Source organism: Schistocerca cancellata, chromosome 6 (assembly GCF_023864275.1).
Source record: "Schistocerca cancellata isolate TAMUIC-IGC-003103 chromosome 6, iqSchCanc2.1, whole genome shotgun sequence".
Lineage (NCBI taxonomy): Eukaryota > Metazoa > Arthropoda > Insecta > Orthoptera > Acrididae > Schistocerca > Schistocerca cancellata.
The window spans coordinates 15,920,360-15,943,440 of NC_064631.1; the positions used below are offsets into that span (position 1 = coordinate 15,920,360).

The following is a 23,081-nucleotide window of genomic DNA, read 5'->3' on the forward strand; positions in this document are numbered from 1 at the left end:
ACCGTAGGATCCTACGCAGTGCCGTAGGGGACCGCACCGCCACTTCCCAGCAAATTAGGGACACTGTTGCTCCTGGGGTATCGGCGAGGACCATTCGCAACCGTCTCCATGAAGTTGGGCTACGGTCCCGCACACCGTTAGGCCGACTTCCGCTCACGCCCCAACATCGTGCAGCCCGCCTCCAGTGGTGTCGCGACAGGCGTGAATGGAGGGACGAATGGAGACGTGTCGTCTTCAGCGATGAGAGTCGCTTCTGCCTTGGTGCCAATGATGGTCGTATGCGTGTTTGGCGCCGTGCAGGTGAGCGCCACAATCAGGACTGCATACGACCGAGGCACACAGGGCCAACACCCGGCATCATGGTGTGGGGAGCGATCTCCTACACTGGCCGTACACCACTGGTGATCGTCGAGGGGACACTGAATAGTGCACGGTACATCCAAACCGTCATCGAACCCATCGTTCTACCATTCCTAGACCGGCAAGGGAACTTGCTGTTCCAACAGGACAATGCACGTCCGCATGTATCCCGTGCCACCCAACGTGCTCTAGAAGGTGTAAGTCAACTACCCTGGCCAGCAAGATCTCCGGATCTGTCCCCCATTGAGCATGTTTGGGACTGGATGAAGCGTCGTCTCACGCGGTCTGCACGTCCAGCACGAACGCTGGTCCAACTGAGGCGCCAGGTGGAAATGGCATGGCAAGCCGTTCCACAGGACTACATCCAGCATCTCTACGATCGTCTCCAAGGGAGAATAGCAGCCTGCATTGCTGCGAAAGGTGGATATACACTGTACTAGTGCCGACATTGTGCATGCTCTGTTGCCTGTGTCTATGTGCCTGTGGTTCTGTCAGTGTGATCATGTGATGTATCTGACCCCAGGAATGTGTCAATAAAGTTTCCCCTTCCTGGGACAATGAATTCACGGTGTTCTTATTTCAATTTCCAGGAGTGTATATTCTAATTTCATCTTGGAAATTGGCACGAAAAATTGCATTGTTAGGAGTAAATATCGTGGCAGATGTGTGGAGCTTGTTACGAGACAGCTGCACTAAATTTATACTGAAGACTGTGTCCACGGAGAAGTAGTACCCTTTTTACGCGATGTTGGCTCCAGCAACCGTGTTTCCTCTCTGGCTCGGCAGTAGAATACTTGCTCATGGTGTATGTTGCTTGTCAACATTGACTGTTTCAAAAACAAATTACATCAGTCCAGGAATCTCTTTCAGGTATGTTCCAGAGCAGAGGAAAATTTCGTTACGCAAAGCATTGAAGGCTTAAGGGAAACCAATCCATCAGCTAAAAGGCAGGTAAGACGAGATAATGTTTATCGTAGAAGTGGCTCAATTGAAGTACAGTTCAGGTATGTAATGGTAGTTCAGGTATGTAATGGAAATTTATCAAAGAGCTGCTGTGGCCTAGACAGCTAAAGCAATGTCCTGTGGACAATAATGTCCCAACACCAGGGACAAAGTATGTGAAAATAGCCCGAAATTAAAATCAGTATTGGATAATATACTCCGACATGAATATATTTCCCGTTGCGGGTACGTTGCGATTTGTGTTGCCCATATGTTAGCCTGGTTGTGGCACATTAAATGGTGTTAGTGGCGTCTCTGTCCTTAGAGGTAAAGTTCTGCTATTTTGGAGTAAATTGGTGGTATGTACAAAAAGACTTAGGATACTGTACTGTGCTGCTGACATTGGTGTCCAGAAAGGTCACGAGCTATTATCAAATGGGAAACCAGGGGCTCGGTAGGTAAACAGACTTGTGCTGGCTGCAGGTGAGTATGGCGGTGGGGGACTACCTGGCGACGGTGGCAGCGGAGCTCGTTTGCAACCAGTGGCCATGCTAGTAAGTACAGGGAGACTTGTACAGGGAGACTGGTAGTGGTAGAAAGTGAGCCTTATGTTAATGCACTTAACTAATGTTGGTGCCATCGGTGTCAAATGACATAGTGAGCAACTGCCTGGTTGGGAAAGTGAGGCTGAGTGTGTCAGCAGAAAGAGTCTCACGTCGGCTGCCGGTTAGCCTAGCAGTGCCCAGTGCCAGTGGCGTCGATGCTCGGCAGGGTCGCGAGCCTGCGCGCGGACGATAGCTGGTGAGTGAGCGGACCAGTACGGAGAGCCTCGCGCTGCCCGCAGGTGAGCCTGGCGGTGGCGGACTGCCTCGTCCTGGTGGCGTCGGTGCCCAACGAGATCGCCAGCTACTACCTGGTGGGCAACCAGTGGCTGTGGGGCGACGTGGGCTGCGCCGCCTTCGTCTTCTGCCAGAACCTCGGCATCAACGCCAGCGCGCTCAGCCTCGTCGCCTTCACCGTGGAGCGCTACATCGCCATCTGCAGGTAACCGCCTCCTCGCTCAGTCCCAGTCAAGTTTCAGGCAACAGCTGTTCGAAGCACAATTTAGCTATGTAATTCCGTAGGCACACAGTAACAGCTGGCTCACGGTATGTAAAGCCGTACAGTATTCTACACACTTAGCTTACAGCACAGTTTGAGGACTGTTGTTATAAAAGAATCCCTCTATCTCCAGCTATTAGTTAAAGAGTAGACCACTCTCTAAACAAAACTAAAAAGTGCATGGCAGAGCGTACATCCCCCTAGGACTTTTTCCCAAAACATTCACGGGCGTGTGCAGGAAGAATGACTGTTTAAACGCTTCTGTGGTCGCTGTCATTAGTTTAATCTAGTCTTCGAGATCCCTTTTACAGCGAAAATATATTCCTAGATTCAAAACTTGAACTTGCTTCTAGAAAGTCTCTATGTAGGCTTTCATGGGATACTTTGCGCATAGCTACAGGTGTCTGCTATTTCAGTTCCTTCAGCACCTCCGTCACACCCTCACCCTGTGGAGATTTGTACTGCACTTCTTTGAACGCATTCAATATCTATCGTTCAACCTGTCTGGTAAGGGTCCCACACACTCGCACAATGTTGAAGAACACGTCACTCGAGGGTTTTGTGTACAAATATCCTTCGTAGACTACAGCCATTCCCTTGTATTTTACCAAGGAACTGCAGTCTGCCACCTGCTTTACCCACAACTGGCACTACGCGATATTCCTCTTCATGTCCCTGTAAATTATTGCATCCTCTTATTTGTAAGAGTAGATCGATCAAGCTGTGATCCGTTTATACTGTAGTCGTAGGATAATACATAAGCACATCAAAAAAAGCTTTGCATCACCCCAGTTCCGAGAACTCCTGAAGATATACGTTGACTGTCGATATCGTATCACAGACACAGCCCCTTTGACTGTTCAGAGATGTCACTAAACCCGCCCAAAGATGTAAACAACCATGCATGAGTAGCGCCTATTAGACGGAGGGGGTCCGACAGCCGATCAGTTCCAGTCATTCCGGGAAGGAGATAAACGGCTCGTGGTGTCTGCAGTTCAACCATGCCTAGACGGTCAATACCGTGCTTAGATCGCGTCCGTATTATTACTTTGTGCCAGGAAGGGCTCTCAACAAGAGAAGTGTCCAGGCGTCTCGGAGTGAACCAAAGCGATGTTGCTCGGGCATGGAGGAGATACAGAAAGACAGGAACTGTCAATGACATGCCTCGCTGAAGCCGCCCAAGGGCTACTACTGCAGTGGATGACCGCTACCTATGGATTATGGCTCGAAGAAACCCTGACAGCAATGCCAAATTGTTGAATAATGCCAGCCAGTGCTGCGAGGTGGAGGTGCCCTGCTGTTTTGGGGTGGCATTATGTGGGGCCGAAGTACGCCGCTGGTGGTCATAGAAGGGTCCGTAACGGCTATACGATACGTGAATGCCATCCTCCGACCGATAGTGCAACCACAGGACGTCGTGTTACGACTCAAACTGTGCGCAATAGGCTGCATGATGCCCAACTTCACTCCAGACGTCAACCATCTCTTCAACCACGACACCATGCAGTGCGGTAGAGGTTGGCCCAACAACATGCCGAATAGACCGCTCAGGATTGGCATAGCGTTCTCTTCACCGATGAGTGGCGCATATGCTTTCAACCACACAATCGTCGCAGACGTGTCTGGAGGCAACCTGGTCAGGCTGAACGCCTTAGACACGCTGTCCAGCCAGTGCAGCGAGGTGGAGGTTCCCTGCTGTTTTGGGGTGGCATTATGTGGGGCCGAAGTATGCCGCTGGTGGTCATAGAAGGGGCCGTAGCGGCTGTACGATACGTGAATGCCATCCTCCGACCGATAGTGCAACCACGTCGGCAGCACATTGGCGAGGTATTCGTCTTCATGGACGACAATTCGAGCCCCCATCGTGAACATCTTGTGAATGACTTCCTTGAGGATAACGACGTTGCTCGACTAGACTGTCCAGCATGTTCTCCGGACATGAACCCTATCGAACACGTCTGGGATAGATCGAAAAGGGCTGTTTATGGACGACGTGACCCACCAACCTCTCTGAGGGATCTACGCCGAATCGCCGTTGAGGAATGGGACAATCTGGACCAACAGAGCCTTGATGATCTTGTGGATAGTATGCCACGACGAATGCAGGCATGCATCAATGCAAGAGGACGTGCTACTGGGTATTAGAGGTACAAGTGTGTACAGCAATCTGGACCACTACACCTAAAGGTCTGGCTGTATGGTGGTGCAACATGCAATGTATGGATTTCATGAGCAAAAAAGGGCGGAAATGATGTATATGTTGATCTCTAGTCAAGTTTTCTGTACAGCTTCCGGAACTCTCGGAACCCAGGTGATGCAAAACTTTTTTTCATGTGTGTATTTTCATTTTGTGTGTTGTAGGATCTTTTATATTTCTGATCATTTAAAGTAAGTTACAATCGTTGCACCACTTTAAAATATTATCAACGTCTGATTGATCATTTGTGCACCTTTTTTCAGGCAGTACTTTATTGTAGATAACAATATGGTCTGCAAAAGCGCTGAGGTTACTCTTATTATTCTCCGCAAGGCAATTAACGTACAACATGTGTAGCAAGAGTCCCAACACATTTCGCTAGGCCACACCATAAGTTACACGTCTGTAGATGGCTCTGCATCCAAGGTAACCTGCTGCGTCATCCCTACGAATAAACCCTCAGTCCAGTCAAAAAAAAAAAAAAATGGTTCAAATGGCTCTGAGCACTATGCGACTTAACTTCTGAGGTCATCAGTCGCCTAGAACTTAGAACTAATTAAACCTAACTAACCTAAGGACATCACACACATCTATGCCCGAGGCAGGATTAGAACCTACGACCGGAGCGGTCGCTCGGTTCCGGACTGTGGCGCCTAGAACCGCACGGCCACTCAGTCCAGTCAAAAACCTCGTTTGACACCCCATACGATAGTGCTTTTGATAACAGCCTAGGTGAGAGACTGCGTCAAATGCTTTTCGGAAATCGAGGGCTGCTGCGTCTACCTGGCTGCTTCTATCCATGGCTTTTTTAGGATGTCATGTGAGAAAAGTGGAAGTTGGGATTTACATGATGGATGTTCTCGGAAGTCATACTCGGTGTCATGGATGAAGTCATTCTGTTCGAGATACCTCATTACCTTTCAACACGCAGTATGTTCTAAGATTCTACCTGAAACGTACGTCGAGGATACTGGACGGTAGTTCTGAGTGTCACTTCTGCTACCTTTCTTTTACACGGATGTCACCTGTACTTACTACAGGGCACGGTTTTCTGTTCGGCAGATCTGTGGTAGGTTACAATTAAAAGAGGGGATAAGTTAACCTACCCCCCCCCCCCCCCCCCCTCCATGAACCATGGACCTTGCCGTTGGTGGGGAGCTTGCGTGCCTCAGCGATACAGATAGCCGTACCGTAGGTGCAACCACAACGGAGGGGTATCTGTTGAGAGGCCATACAAACGTGTGGTCCCTGAAGAGGGGCAGCAGCCTTTTCAGTAGTTGCAGGGGCAACAGTCTGGATGATTGACTGATCTGGCCTTGTAACATTAACCAAAACGGCCTTGCTGTTGTGGTACTGTGAACGGCTGAAAGCAAGGGGGAATTACAGCTGTAATTTTTCCCAAGGGCATGCAGCTTTACTGTATGATTAAATGATGATGGCGTCCTCTTGGGTAAAATATTCCGGAGGTAAAATAGTCCCCCATTCGGATCTCTGGGCGGGGACTACTCAAGAGGATGTCGTTATCAGGAGAAAGAAAACTGGTGTTCTACGGATCGGAGCGTGGCATGTCAGATCCCTTAATCGGGCAGGTAGGTTAGAAAATTTAAAAAGGGAAATGGAAAGGTTAAATTTAGATATAGTGGGAATTAGTGAAGTTCGGTGGCAGGAGGAACAAGACTTCTGGTCAGGCGAATACAGGTTTATAAATACAAAATCAAATAGGGGTAATGTAGGAGTAGGTTTAATAATGAATAGGAAAATAGGAGTGTGTAAGCTACTACAGACAGCATAGTGAACGCATTATTGTGGCCAAGATAGATACGAAGCCCTCACCTTCTACACTAGTACAAGTTTATATGCCAACTAGCTCTGCAGATGACGAAGAAATTGAAGAAATGTATGATGAAATAAAAGAAATTATTCAGATAGTGAAGGGAGACGAAAATTTAATAGTCATGGGTGACTGGAATTCGTCAGTAGGAAAAGGGAGAGAAGGAAACGTAGTAGGTGAATATGGATTGGGGGTAACAAATGAAAGAGGAAGCCGTCTGGTAGAATTTTGCACAGAGCAAAACTTAATCATAGCTAACACTTGGTTTAAGAATCATGATAGAAGGTTGTATACATGGGAGAACCCTGGAGATACTAGTAGGTATCAGATAGATTATATAATGGTAAGACAGAGATTTAGGAACCAGGTTTTAAATTGTAAGACATTTCCAGGGGCAGATGTGGACTCTGACCACAATCTGATGGTTATGAGCTGTAGATTAAAACTGAAGAAACTGCAAAAAGGTGGGAATTTAAGGAGATGGGACCTGGATAAACTGAAAGAACCAGAGGTTGTACAGAGTTTCAGGGAGAGCATAAGAGAACAATTGACAGGAATGGGGGAAAGAAATACAGTAGAAGAAGAATGGGTAGCTTTGAGGGATGAAGTAGTGAAGGCAGCAGAGGATCAAGTAGGTAAAAAGACGTGATCTAGTAGAAATCCTTGGGTAACAGAAGAAATACTGAATTTAATTGATGAAAGGAGAAAATATAAAAATGCAGTAAATGAAGCAGGCAAAAAGGAATACAAACGTCTCAAAAATGAGATCGACAGGAAGTGCAAAATGGCTAAGCAGGGATGGCTAGAAGACAAATGTAAGGATGTAGAGTCTTATCTCACTAGGGGCAAGATAGATACTGCCTACAGGAAAATTAAATGGACCTTTGGAGATAAGAGAACCACTTGTATGAACATCAAGAGCTCAGATGAAAACCCAGTTCTAAGCAAAGAAGGGAAAGCAGAAAGGTGGAAGGAGTATATAGAGGGTCTATACAAGGGCGATGTACTTGAGGACAATATTATGGAAATGGAAGAGGATGTAGATGAAGATGAAATGGGAGATACGATACTGCGTGAAGAGTTTGACAGAGCACTGAAAGACCTGAGTCGAAACAAGGCCCCCGGAGTAGATAACATTCCATTGGAACTACTGATGGCCTTGGGAGAGCCAGTCCTGACAAAACTCTACCATCTGGTGATCAAGATGTATGAAAAAGGCGAAATACCGTCAGACTTCAAGAAGAATATAATAATTCCAATCCCAAAGAAAGCAGGTGTTGATAGATGTGAATATTACCGAACAATCAGTTTAATAAGCCACAGCTGCAAAATACTAACAAAAATTCTTTACAGATGAATGGAAAAACTAGTAGAAGCCGTCCTCGGGGAAGATCAGTTTGGATTCCGTAGAAATACTGGAACACGTGAGGCAATACTGACCTTACGACTTATCTTAGAAGAAAGATTAAGGAAAGGCAAAAGTACGTTTCTAGCATTTGTAGACTTAGAGAAAGCGTTTAACAATGTTGACTGGAATACTCTCTTTCAAATTCTAAAGATGGCAGGGATAAAATACAGGGAGCGAAAGGCTATTTACAATTTGTACAGAAACCAGATGGCAGTTATAAGAGTCGAGGGACATGAAAGGGAAGCAGTGGTTGGGAAGGGAGTAAGACAGGGTTTTAGCCTCTCCCCGATGTTATTCAATCTGTATATTGAGCAAGCAGTAAAGGAAACAAAAGAAAAATTCGGAGTAGGTATTAAAATCCATGGAGAAGAAATAAAAACTTTGAGGTTCGCCGATGAAATTGTAATTCTGTCAGAGTCAGCAAAGGACTTGGAAGAGCAGTTGAACGGAATGGATGGTGTCTTGAAGGGAGGATATAAGATGAACATCAACAAAAGCAAAACGAGGATAATGGAATGTAGGCGAATTAAGTCGGGTGATGTTGAGGGTATTAGATTAGGAAATGAGACACTTAAAGTAGTAAAGGAGTTTTGCTATTTGGGGAGCAAAATAACTGATGATGGTCGAAGTAGAGAGGATATAAAATGTAGACTGGCAATGGGAAGGAAAGCGTTTCTGAAGAAGAGAAATTTGTTAACATCGAGTGTAGATTTAAGTGTCAGGAAGTCATTTCTGAAAGTATTTGTATGGAGTGTAGCCATGTATGGAAGTGAAACATGGACGGTAAATAGTTTGGACAAAAAGAGAATAGAAGCTTTCGAAATGTGGTGCTACAGAAGAATGCTGAAGATTAGATGGGTAGATCACATAACTAATGAGGAAGTATTGAATAGGATTGGGGAGAAGAGAAGTTTGTGGCACAACTTGACCAGAAGAAGGGATCTATTGGTAGGAAATGTTCTGAGGCATCAAGGGATCACCAATTTAGTATTGGAGGGCAGCGTGGAGTGTAAAAATCGTAGGGGGAGACCAAGAGATGAATACACTAAGCAGATTCAGAAGGATGTAGGTGGCAGTAGGTACTGGGAGATGAAGAAGCTTGCACAGGATAGATTAGCATGCTGCATATAACCAGTCTCAGGACTGAAGACCACAACAACAACAACAAGTTAACCTACAAATTCTGTATAGAATATTTTTTGTGTTGGCGGAAGATCCAACACCGTGTTACTAGTGGAGTCCGAAATGCTCGCGTTTTAGGTCACGCAGGCTGGCGTGAGGAGGGAAGGACTATACTGACGTGAAGTCTGGAACATGACAAGGAATCAGAATTCAGAAAGCGGACGTAATTACTTTGATACTTAACTTTAATCCATTAATGATGAACGTCACTCTTGACGGTACATGATTCACAATATTATCTGTTCAGGATACATAGTAACTGAATATGGCGCCTTGCTAGGTCGTAGCAAATGACGTAGCTGAAGGCTATGCTAAACTGTCGTCTCTGCAAATGAGAGCGTATGTAGGCAGTGAACCATCGCTAGCAAATTCGGCTGTACAACTGGGGCGAGTGTTAGGGAGTCTCTCTAGACTAGACCTGCCGTGTGGCGGTGCTCGGTCTGCAATCACTGATAGTGGTGGCACGCGGGTCCGACGTATACTGACGGACCGCGGCCGATTTAAAGGCTACCACCTAGCAAGTGTGGTGTCTGGCAATGACACCAAAAATATCATAGCGATTGCATCGGGTCCTGCAGCTTTATTTAATTCTAATGATTTCATCTGTTTATTAGAGCCAGTGAAACAAATTACTATTCGTCTTACCTTTTTGTGCTACGAGAATTAAACTGGAGCAACACTTATGTTTTGTAAAGAAACATTTGAAACCGGAGTCAAGTATCTATGGCCGAGCGGTTCTAGGCGCTTCAGTCTGGAACCGCGGGACCGCTACGGTCGCAAGTTCGAATCCTGCCTCGGGCATGGATGTGTGTGATGTCCTTAGGTTAGTTAGGTTTAAGTAGTTCTAAGTTCTAGGGGACTGATGACCTCAGAAGTTGAGTCCCATAGTGATCAGAGCCATTTGAACCATTTTTAAGTATTTATGCTTTTGTTTTACTCGCCTCAGCTGCAGGTCCTGTCTCGTCCATGAGTGACTCAACACTAACTTTTGTGTCACTGCCAACCTTTGCATAAGACCAGAATTTTCCCGGCTTTTGTCAAAGGACATTCGATAATAATCTGATAGGTCATTGATTGAAAGCTTCACTTTTTGCTCTCTTGGCAGCCAAACGCTTTTAATGCAATACCTATCTGTCTATAGCCCTGTGCTTTCTTTTACATCTATATCCAGCAGCCCATCTTTATTTACAAGTTTATTTATAATATGTGTATACCATAGAAGATCCGTCCCATCACAAAATATTCAACTGGGTACATATCTATCCAGTGCAGATCAACAACACTTTTGATCTTGTGTCAGAATTCCTCTACATGTTCCCGTCTCGAGGTAAAAGTTTCAAGTTCCTGGTGGAGAAACGACACTGGCTCTTCTTCATATAATTTACTGAACATACAAATCTTTTTACTTATTTAAATTTCCCTTTGTATTTTGGTAATCACTGGTGGTACAACTGCTTCAAGGTGACTGATACCAGCTCTGAATTGGACATCATCAAAGAGGTCATGTCTGATTGTTGCCATTAGATCTAAAATGTAACGATCATGCGTGAGCTTACAAACAATCTATTGTAGTTAGAGAAGCAATTTCTAAAGTTTGATAGGATGTTTTTTCATTCCCATCACTAAGAAAACTAGTGAACTGAAGTTTTCTCTTAAGTTTTCGGTTTCATCAGGAAGTGAGTCTGGTAGTCCATATGGGGGCTCCAGTTATAATTTTATACCCATTTTATTGAGTATTTCGTTTGGTTCTACATCTACAATGAGCGAACACTATGCGGAGTGCATCATGTAAGACAAGTTTGTGGCTCCTGACGAGGGGCAACAGCCGTTTCAGTGGCTGCAGGGACAGCAGTCTGTCGATGACTGATTTGGCCTCGCTGTGCTGGTACTGCGAACGGGTCACAACAATGGGAAATTACAGTTGCTACTTTTCCCAACCGTACGGCTAGATGGTGATGCAATACTCTTGCATTCGTATCTGCGTGCAGGGACTACTCAAGATAGCATCATCAGCAAGAACAGAAGTCAGCATGGGTGAACGAACCAGGAGCCTGCTGTGGAGGCTCTCACGAAGCAACGTTCGCTGAACAGTGGTTGAGGAGACTCTGTTGACAGCCCCTTGGTTCATCTGGGCGGTCAGTTTGTCAACAGTTGCAAATCTGTTCGCCTGTACTCGTCTCACCAGCCATTATTCACCCCTGTCACCAATGGCCCGTGGTGCTTCACGGCAGCCTCGGCGACAGTTTTGGATAGCACCATTTTGCCACCCACGGCACGCTTTAACCACTTTTTCTGCATGACGATGACGACTGCACTGTTGTGCGCATCGCACGCTTTCTGCACCCTGCACTGCTTGAAGTGCCGGCAGTAGTGCCAACACTGTTTGGTGTGAGGAGACCGAAATGCACACTATAAGCTCGCGCAGGCTGGCGTGAGGTCTGAAACAGGATACGTAATGAATGCTATAAAGAAAAGTACGTAGCTTCTGGAATACTTAACTTTAATCCACATTTGTAGAACATCGCTCATTACTGTACAGGCTTTATAATCACAATATCAATTGGTAAGGCGCCTTGCTAGGTCGTAGCAAAAGTAGCTGAAGGCTATGCTAACTATCGTCTCGGCAAATGAGAGCGTAGTTGTCAGTGAACCATGGCTAGCAACGTCGGCTGTACAACTGGGCGAGTGCTAGTACGTCTCACTAGACCTGCCGTGTGGTGGCGCTCGGTCTGCAATTACTGACAGTGGCGACACGCGGGTCCGTCGTATACTAGCGGACCGCGGCCGATTTAAAAGCTACCACCTAGCAAGTGTGGTGTCTGGCGGTAACACCACACTGCTCGTGCTGCCACCTGTCGTCTGAGGTGGGCTGTTGCACGTTGACGTCGAACGCGGTCGCTGGCCAGATTGACGTGACTGGACCCTGTACATGGCCCACCAGTGTGTGTTTCGCGCTCATTACAATCCCTCACGTTATCCTTCAATCCCGTCGCCACATGCTATGAAGGAATGGGTAGAGGTGTTTGTGGAAACGTGATACGGTGCGAAAGAAGGGTGGAAGTGGAAAACGTGAGAGCACACGACAGATTGTTGCAAGAGTGGAAGAAGCCGACAGCCAAGGTCCCAGGCGTTCTGCATGCAACCGTGCGCTATAACTTGACATAACAGATCAGAGTGTACATTACATAGAACTGCAGTACGCCCCACGCAAAATTCAGATAGTGCAAAAGACTGAATGTGTAGAGCCTCCCAAACACACAGCGCTTTTGCCAGGAACTGTTGGGAACTCAACTCAGGTGTGTGCGACAACCTGATCATGAGCGATGAGTACAATTTTTATGTGTCACACTTAGTTAACAATAAAACTATAGATACTGGTTAAGTGGAGATCCTGAAAAGCTTCATGAAACGCCATTTCACGTCAGGAAGTCTTAACGTGGTGTGGTTATCATTGTCTGGAATCATTGGGCCTTATCTTTTTGAAGATGATCGCTGCGTTGATGTTACTGTGAATTCACAAAGCTGTGTTCACATGTTGAACCATTTTTTAGTGCGACAGCTTACTGATGTTCCGCAAATACAAACACATTCTCCCGATAACAAGGGACCACTTGCCATATCTCGTAGTATTCCGTTAACACTACACAGAAAATCTATTCTGGCCATCTCATCTGCAAGAACGGAGACATTTCCTGTCCTCCAACATCCCTTGACTCTTCAGGTGTGATCTCGTCCTTTGGGATCATTTCAAATACTGAATCTCTCGGTGGGACCCACTACACACCATCCAGGAACCGAAGGATGAAATTTCGGACGAAATGAATCGAATTCCAGTGCCAGCCCAGCATATTTGACGTCTAATTTACGTGAAAGTGTGGGAAGGAAAATAGCGGCTGTGGTGTCACCGCCAGACACCACACTTGCTAGGTGGTAGCCTTTAAATCGGCCGCGGTCCGTTAGTATACGTCGGACCCGCGTGTCGCCACTATCAGTGATTGCAGACCGAGCGCCACCACACGGCAGGTCTAGTCTAGAGAGACTCCCTAGCACTCTCCCCAGTTGTACAGCCGACTTTACTAGCGATGGTTCACTGCCTACATACGCTCTCATATGCAGAGACGACAGTTTAGCATAGCCTTCAGCTACGTCATTTGCTACGACCTAGCAAGGCGCCATATTCAGTTACTATGTATCCTGAACAGATAATATTGTGAATCATGTACCGTCAAGAGCGACGTTCATCATTAATGGATTGAAGTTAAGTATGAAACTAATTGCGTCCGCTTTCTGAATTCTAATTCCTTGTCATGTTCCAGACCTCGCGTCAGTATAGTCCTTCCCTCCTCACGCCAGCCTGCGTGAGCTAAACGCGTGGATTTCGGCCTCCTCTCGTAACACACTGTTGGCTCTTCTGCCAAAACAATAGCGCCCATCCACATGATGTCATGTTCAATTGACAGACATTTTAAATAGCAAAAGATTGTAAATAAGTGTCGTATTTATTTTCTATGAGTGTGGATAAATTTGCATCTCTAGTGGAAGTTCCAACAAGTGTCCATATCACTGCCAGACTATTTTCGTTTTTTGTTATTGTTTCTATTTAATCCTTGGCAACCATTGCACATCAAAAGTGAGGCCAAATTGTTGGGTAGGAGCATAAGATCGGAGTATTTTCCCATAATTTTAACGAACACAACACATACACATGACAGAGACTTTAGTCATCAGTAATATACTCTCTTCAGCTATTTACAACACTCTGCACAGCTGGGGTAGCTTTTCGACTCCGTAGCCGTAGCAGTCAACCAGTTTTGAGGCGTATAACTCCTCGAGCCACGTTCGGAGCGTATTTTCATCCGCACTGGAAGTTGCTTGAAGCAGCGAGGGGGGCAAAGGGATGTGTCAGGTACCAGGTGCCACTTGCAGAGAGACGCCAAATGGTCTGGAGCACAAACAAGGTTTTTCGGAAAAAATATTGTTATTAGAGTAAATTTTGTATGTTATATTTCTACTGTAGACGTGTTTCTGGAAGGGGTGAGGGGGCATTGAAGTGTACAGTCGTAGCCCGGGCACCGTGGGAGGGGGGGGGGGTGCCAATAAGTGCTGTGGCCCGGACGGCGATGGGGAGGGGAAGGGAGAGTAAAATGTCGAGACCCGGGCGCCAGTCATCTTCGCTAAACCCTGCCTTGAAAGTTAGTTGTTCGATAGAGATCGGAAAAGGCGAAAATCTGGGGGCGAGATGTTAGGTGAACAACGTGGGTGGGGAATGCCTTTCCCACCCAACTCCAACACAGTGGCTTTTGTAGGTGTAGGAGAAAGGGGGCTGCGTTATCGTGGAGTAGCGTCGCTTCTCTCAGTCGTCCTGGTCGTTATTCTTGGGCTGCATCTGCAACGTGTCTCTGCTGTTAACAATAAATGTCGGCAGTGATGGTAACATCTCGGAAAAGTTTCATAACATCATGTCTTGTAGTTGCGTACAAGTCTTTGTGCAGGGAGCTGCCGCCTTGTTTGAGCTCAATCATTCTTTTCCTTTCCTTATGTTAGCATAAAGGCACCATTTCTCAGCAGCAGAAATGGTACAGTATAGGAATAGTCAGTGTCGTTCACAAGCTAGTTTATGACGAGCAGGCAGACATGCCAACCACCTTCCCCATTGCATGCAAATGTCGCACGGTGGTGGAATTATCACAGTTCATCACATTTGTCAATTATTCAGTAGACTGACTTGGAACGTTGTAATTAACGCTTGTAAACGATCTTCATCAAACACGGAAGATATTCGTGAACACGGAGAGTCACTAATAACAAAACGATCCTCGTTTAAACGAGAAAACCATTTTCTTTCTGTTTCTGTCGAGTAACATTATCCCCGTACATGGCGCAAATGTTTCTGGCTGCCTCCCCTGCTAGAAATCGAAGAATTCGTCGGAAATATTCCGATTTCTCTACTTGCAACTCCGTTTTTTAGCGCCCACAGCTCCACTCGTAAACCCCAAGACAAAATGACAATACGCAAACTCAAATAGCAACAGTGAACTACAAACAAATGGCGATCGATAAATGAAAGCGTAGCAACCGAAATACTAACACGCAACACAAAAATTCTACGAACTTATGCACCAACCTAATACGTGTCAGGGAGGGAGCAAACAGAATGTAACAAACTGTAACCGCAGTCCCCGGAAGGCAGCCCTTTGCCGCACTCACTGAGGTTTCGTGGTGCCCTCCCGGTTGGGATGTGAGCCGTGACGCGCGTGACTGGCCCGCCAGTCTCTTGGATGTCCATTATCGATCCTTCGATGTTTCTTATCTTTGCTTGCGTTGTTGTTTTTCGCATTCGCGGGGCGGGTGGCAGTTGACGTTTGCTCGGGCGACCTGCTGAGACGCCGCGAGGTACGAGGTGGGAAGCAACCACGTATACGTGCAGTTGGTCGTACGCAGCCTGCCGGTTCAGGATGGAGGATATGTGATGGCTGCCTGCCTGTCTGCTCTCCTGATTTTGCTCGCCGTGCTTTGCGACCGCCTAGCTTGGGTTGCTGCCTGGTGTATCCTACACGAGCCATACCGGACGTCCAGCAGAACTTAAGCAGCCTTGTGTTTCTTTTAAAGAAAACGAGCAAATGTATAAGACCCTGTGTAACCAATTTTGGTGGCCTCTCAAGTGTGGCCTTCGCGTTTACACTGCCTTTGGGGAGAGCTAGTTCTTTTAAATTTGAATAGTTGGGGTTCCCTGTCCTTTATAATCTTTTGCGGGTTCTATTTCAATTTTCTCTTTGGGGTTACTTCCTTGTGCTTCGTTAAATGTTTTCTTGTATAGCGGGAAATGACTCCTGGTTAAAACTCGGAGAAGGTGTTTGATGTTACTGCCGGCTCCGGCTTTCGTCTTTTCAATTAAGTGTTGTCATCCCTTCGTGCGACCTGGTGTCACTTCTCAATAATTAATGTTGGTTTATGGTTTATGTGCACTTAATTTTGAATTGACAATTTGAAGTAATACACTCCTGGAAATTGAAATAAGAACACCGTGAATTCATTGTCCCAGGAAGGGGAAACTTTATTGACACATTCCTGGGGTCAGATACATCACATGATCACACTGACAGAACCACAGGCAGATAGACACAGGCAACAGAGCATGCACAATGTCGGCACTAGTACAGTGTATATCCACCTTTCGTAGCAATGCAGGCTGCTATTCTCCCATGGAGACGATCGTAGTGATGCTGGATGTAGTCCTGTGGAACGGCTTGCCATGCCATTTCCACCTGGCGCCTCAGTTGGACCAGCGTTCGTGCTGGACGTGCAGACCGCGTGAGACGACGCTTCATCCAGTCCCAAACATGCTCAATGGGGGACAGATCCGGAGATCTTGCTGGCCAGGGTAGTTGACTTACACCTCCTAGAGCACGTTGGGTGGCACGGGATACATGCGGACGTGCATTGTCCTGTTGGAACAGCAAGTTCCCTTGCCGGTCTAGGAATGGTAGAACGATGGGTTCGATGACGGTTTGGATGTACCGTGCACTATTCAGTGTCCCCTCGACGATCACCAGTGGTGTACGGCCAGTGTAGGAGATCGCTCCCCACACCATGATGCCGGGTGTTGGCCCTGTGTGCCTCGGTCGTATGCAGTCCTGATTGTGGCGCTCACCTGCACGGCGCCAAACACGCATACGACCATCATTGGCACCAAGGCAGAAGCGACTCTCATCGCTGAAGACGACACGTCTCCATTCGTCACTCCATTCACGCCTGTCGCGACACCACTGGAGGCGGGCTGCACGATGTTGGGGCGTGAGCGGAAGACGGCCTAACGGTGTGCGGGACCGTAGCCCAACTTCATGGAGACGGTTGCGAATGGTCCTCGCCGATACCCCAGGAGCAACAGTGTCCCTAATTTGCTGGGAAGTGGCGGTGCGGTCCCCTACGGCACTGCGTAGGATCCTACGGTCTTGGCGTGCATCCGTGCGTCGCTGCGGTCCGGTCCCAGGTCGACGAGCACGTGCACCTTCCGCCGACCACTGGCTACAACATCGATGTACTGTGGAGACCTCACGCCCCACGTGTTGAGCAATTCGGCGGTACGTCCACCCGGCCTCCCGCATGCCCACTATACGCCCTCGCTCAAAGTCCGTCAACTGCACATACGGTTCACGTCCACGCTGTCGCGGCATGCTACCAGTGTTAAAGACTGCGATGGAGCTCCGTATGCCACGGCAAACTGGCTGACACTGACGACGGAGGTGCACAAATGCTGCGCAGCTAGCGCAATTCGACGGCCAACACCGCGGTTCCTGGTGTGTCCGCTGTGCCGTGCGTGTGATCATTGCTTGTACAGCCCTCTCGCAGTGTCCGGAGCAAGTATGGTGGGTCTGACACACCGGTGTCAATGTGTTCTTTTTTCCATTTCCAGGAGTGTATTTTGGAGCGCAGTATAGCACTAAGGCAACCTCATTGTAAACCACCTTGTGCCCCGGTCTAGTACCTTAATTTTCAGTGGCTCGAGTTAGCTCCACTACCGGTTTTTCTGATGTGCTCCCTTCAAAATCTTGTCTCGTATAAGTTTGCCCGACGTGTGTCTGGGAACACAGAGATGAGCTTTAGTGTGAGCTAGCTGAGTGCTAGTCAGTTAATGGAATCTTCATTTTGGCTCGGCTCCCACTGAAGAGTTTCAGTAGAGCGTAGTGTGTTTGATTTGTTACTCATTTAATTACTGTAAGTTTGTTTATTTAACGGCGAGCAAGACATTTAAAGACTGTCGGTATTAACTCCCCTAGTTGCGGAGTGTTGCTAATTCGTTCCAAATGGCCTACTACTTATTCAGTGGCAAGGCTGTCGATTAGTTGGTTACTGTGAGTACAAATCCACGCTATTTATTTATTGCCGAAATTGTTAAGGTGTCTGTGTCGTGCTTCAATCACTAGATACGTGTTTGAGCTAAATTGATATAAACATTACATTGCCTCCTTAAAATTTGTTGCCAGCAGAAACCCTTAAGAGAACTAAGTTTTGTCTCTGCTTACGTTAACCTTTACTGGGAGCAATATTTCATGCAGTTAAATTTTGTCTTAAAATGTATATTTCTCTGCTGTAATAAACGAGTGATGTGAGAAGAAAGCAACGGGGCCTGGTCCTCGCTGTTGTGTATCAGGATGACAGGCGGCCGCCCTGCGCCTCTTCTGCCGGCAGGCCGCTGCGGGCGCACGCGCTGTGCTCGGTGTCGCGCGCGCAGCGCATCTCGCTGCTGGCGTGGGCGCTGGCGGCCGCCTACAGCGCGCCCTGGCTGGCGCTGACGTCGACGCGGCCGCTGCGCTACCGCGGCCTGCCCGACCTGCGCGCCTGCGACTTCCGGCTGCCGCGCGCCCACTACCTGCTCTACTTCTTCTGCGACCTGCTCGCCTTCTACGTGGCGCCGCTGCTGCTGTCCTGCGTGCTGTACGCGCTCATCGCGCGCGCCCTGTTCCGCCGCGGCGCCTCCCGGGGCGCCGGGGCGCCGCCCCCAGACGTCGACACCGCCGGCGTCGCCGCCCGCTGCCAGGTGACGCCATTCTGCTCTCGCCGCTCGCTGCCCGCGCCGCGCGCCGCCGCCGTAGCTCCTCGTCGCCGAGACACAGGATGTCGAACTGAATTAAACTCGAAACTTCCTGGCAGATTAAAACTGTGTGCCCGACCGAGACTCGAACTCGGGACCTTTGCCTTTCGCGGGCAAGTGCTCTACCATCTGAGCTACCCAAGCACGACTCACGCCCGGTCCTCACAGCTTTACTTCTGCCAGTATCTCGTCTCCTACCTTACAAACTTTACAGAAGCTCTCCTGCGAACCTTCCAGAACTAGCATTCCTGAAAGAAAGGATATAGCGGAGACATGGCTTAGCCACAGCCTGGGGGATGTTTCCAGAATGTCGGCTCGTCAGTCCTTGTTTGTGTCAGCGAGTTTCATTCAGAATGAGATTTTCACCCTGCAGCGGAGTGTGCGCTGATATGAAACTTCCTGGCAGATTAAAACTGTGTGCCCGACCGAGACTCGAACTCGGGACCTTTGCCTTTCGCGGGCAAGTGCTCTACCATCTGAGCTACCCAAGCACGACTCACGCCCGGTCCTCACAGCTTTACTTCTGCCAGTAAATCGTCTCCTACCTTCCAAAGTTTACAGAAGCTCTCCTGCGAACCTTGCAGGCTGTGGCTAAGCCATGTCTCCGCAATATGCTTTCTTTCAGGAGTGCTAGTTCTGCAAGGTTCGCAGGAGAGCTTCTGTAAAGTTTCGAAGGTAGGAGACGAGATACTGGCAGAAGTAAAGCTGTGAGGACCGGGCGTGAGTCGTGCTTCGGTAGCTCAGATGGTAGAGCACTTGCCCGCGAAAGGCGAAGGTCCCGAGTTCGAGTCTCGGTCGGGCACACAGTTTTAATCTGCCAGGAAGTTTCATATCAGCGCACACTCCACTGCAGGGTGAAAATCTCATTCTGAATGAAACTCGCTGACACAAACAAGGACTGACGAGCCGACACATTATGACCGCCTCTTTAGGAGCCTATCAATTCACATTATAATTTTAATACTGCTGCGATTTCTGGACAACAGATGTCTCTCCACAGCTCGTGTAATTCCCATAAACTGTGGGCTGGTGGTTGTGAGCACTGAGCTGGCGCCTGATACCGACACTGCTGTGTCCCATTACGTTTACACGAGTTGGTCAATACGTCAGAACCAATTCACTGTCACGATGCTAAAATCACTGTTTCACGATCCTGTCCTGACGACATGCTGTGTCATCCTGCTGTAAGGTGCGGTGTCCATCAGGCAAGATACGGAGCACGGAACGATCCGCGTGGTCTGTTGTAACGTTTCTGCAGTACATAAAGTGCCTTTCATTACTACCACAGTTCCCAAGCGAGCCCAGGTGAATATCCGTCCGTGGCAGTTCATATTGAAACGGAAAAGAACTTGAAACGTCCCCTTAGAAAAATTATACATGACTGTGCTTAAACTGACACACAATATTTTTAGCGCAACGCAATCTGACTTTCAATAATCCCTACAAAACAATGGCCCTGACTAACATTAACCTATACCTTTCACAAATCACTTACCTCACAAAAATCTTCGTTACTCGAACTACTGCAATACAGCGAGCACCACTACTGCCAGCTAAATAAAAGATTCAAGCTACAGAAGGCACTAACTACTGATAGGCATAGTTAGCAATTGAAAGATGTTAATAGAGAACAAACAATGTATTTACCTTAACAGTCATAATATACATAGTAGTTCATGACATCCAGTGTTACAAATTTCAAAACTCCGCCATCTCTCTCCCCACATCCACCACTGCTAGCGGCTCACCTCCAACTGCGCAACGCTATGCGCTGTTCACATCCAGCTGCCCAACACTACAATGGCCGACAACAATGCAAACTAGCCACATACTGCACACAGCACAGCCAGTGATTTTCATACAGAGAGCTACGTAACGTTGCCAATAATAAAACATAAACAGCCTACTTACCACAGAGCGCTACGTAACGTTGCCAATAAGAAAACATAAACAGCCTACTTACACACTTTCGGCTTTTCAGTTGACTGACGCAAGGACAGATAAACATCATTTGCGGCTTACACAGATGCTGTTTCTACAGAAGACACAAAAATGGCAGAGTGTTTACATGGGGAAAATTACATTTTTTGTCACATAGAAATATTTGCATTAACTCAAAAAGGGGCAGGATAAAAGAAGTTTTTATATGTAGATACATTTAACAACTGATGAGAAATAGATGAATCCCATGGCTCCTAGACTATATGGCTTGCTCAGATTACATAAAGATGTTCCAGTATTCCCAGTAACGTCATCCTTTTCTGCTCTATGTTACCTGCTAGAAAAAGAGGAAGACTCTATCATTAAACAGATAGCCTGTTCTAGACGTAAGTTTTGTATCAGGAATTCTGTGACTCTAGTTGAAAAAATTAAAGATATGTAAATCTCACCCAGTTCTAGACTAGTGTCATTCGATTTCACTAACTGATTTACAAATGCTTAACAGATCTTCTGCACGAATTCGAAGTAAATCGTTCAGATTTACATGACGTAATCGATGCAATTCAAATGTGAGTATAACAGAATTACTTCCTGGTTCAACACAAGTATTGGAGTCAGACTGATGACCTAGCTGTGGGTTCACCTCTCAGTCCTATACTATCTGAAATTTTCATAGGCTCTCTCGAAAAATTTCTTAGAGCAACAGCCACTGAATAGCAAAATTAAGTACTGTCTCAGATATGTCTATGATGTGTTTGTGCACCGGTAATACTAGACAATTAGATACGTTACTGCAACATTTAAACTCACAAGACAAGAAAATTGAATTTACAACTCTTATTAAATTTCTTGGACCTTAATGTAGATATCAATACAAGACGACACTTTTTTAGCGTTTACAGATATAAACTTAGCTACTGATGCAATAACACCGGAAAGATCCCAGCACCCACACAGCCACAAATATGTAGCTTCTCATTCCACGGTGCTTCGCCTCTTATCTGTTCCATTATTTGAATCAGCCTTTCAAACAGAACTACAGACCATCAGACATATCGCTCTCAGCAATGACTATGCCTGTGCCCTAACTGATGATATACTATGAAAAAAAGGAAAAGCACAGTTACACCACTACTGTACACTGTCAACAGCAATGACTCAACAGTTATACACGTAGTGTAAAATTACGTATATCGACAACATTTCGGCATTTAATCACAACATATCAAAATTTTTATTCAATAGAAAATGCTGTGACTGTGCCCTCTTATGATGTTTTGTGGTTACCGGCTGAATGCGAGGAGAGGGTGGCATGATAGGCGGGTGGCCGCTCCCCTCTCACTATAGCGCATATGCACACGTGGTTCAAACACACTTTATTACAGGAAGCAATTGAGTACTTAACTTCAGTGATGTTCTGTCTGAAGGTCAGTGATTAACAGCAATCAGATAACATGTACTAATTCGTGAATCTTGTCAATATCACAACTGAATACAATGACTAACGTTCCCTCACAGCTAGCTAAGTTGCGAGGCGACGACCATCACTGTGGAAGACTAGAGCGCAGTGCGACGTATTGAGATGCAGTGCGAACAGGCTCCCGATGCGACGTGCTGAGGTTTAGAGATTGATACTGTTATGTCGGCGGAGGCGGCCTATATGCACGCCGAGCAGGGGGCGTTATCGGCACGCAGCCTGGGGGCGTGTCTCGGTCTTCTCTTGTCGTAGGCGCGCCTAGTTCAGGGCCTGCTACATAATGTTTCCAAGTGCCGACCAGGGTGCTGGCGAAGGCGTACGCCAGCGCAGTAAAGACAAACTGCAACCCTTGGGACAGGATGACGTATATAAACTCACTTGCAGGCAGTGTGAAAAAATGTATATTGGTCGGTAAGATAGAGATGGTGCAATTAGGCTACGTAAATATGAAAGCATATGGAGAGGAAGAAAGAAATATTCAACCTTTTCTAATGCTCTTTTAGCAGAAAAACTTTCGGACTATGTAGCATGTGAAGTTTTACATTCTGTTAAGAAAAGCAGAAAGATGTCCCTACTGGAAATACTGAAAAATCGATAGACACATGGCATGGAATGCCGCCCGTGTATTAAATGAGCAGACTCAATTTCTCCTTTCGTTACAGATGCTGCACTGATCGGCGACAACATTATGACCGCTTACCAACTAGTCCGTATGTCCATCTTTGGCACGGAAGCAGTCAAGTCTTGGTAGGTCATCGGGGCGAGCTGGGACCACATATGCATACACGAGTCACCTTATTCCCGTAAATTCTGGAAGGGAGGGCGATGACCTGTGACGTAACATTCAATCATATCCCAGACGCGTTCTATCAGATTCAGACCAAGACATCAAATGTAACTCACCACTTTGTTCCTCGAACCATTCCATCACACTCCTGGTTTTGTGACATGGCGCAATATCTTGTTCAAAAAAGACCACTGCCATCGGGAAACACGATCGTCGTCAAGGGGTGTTTGTTGTCTGCGACCAGTGTACGACTCTTCTTGGCC

At 47.0% G+C, this 23,081-nt stretch overlaps 1 protein-coding gene across 1 annotated transcript; it reads left to right on the forward strand.

The window, feature by feature from the left end:
- The first annotated feature begins 1,791 nt into the window (after positions 1–1,791).
- LOC126191135 (thyrotropin-releasing hormone receptor-like) lies at positions 1,792–22,705 on the forward strand. The gene is made up of 4 exons (XM_049931885.1): positions 1,792–1,833; positions 2,147–2,346; positions 18,211–18,505; positions 22,694–22,705. The coding sequence occupies exons 1-4, from the start codon at positions 1,792–1,794 to the stop codon at positions 22,703–22,705; spliced, it is 549 nt and encodes a 182-aa protein (XP_049787842.1).
- The last annotated feature ends 376 nt before the right edge of the window (positions 22,706–23,081 follow it).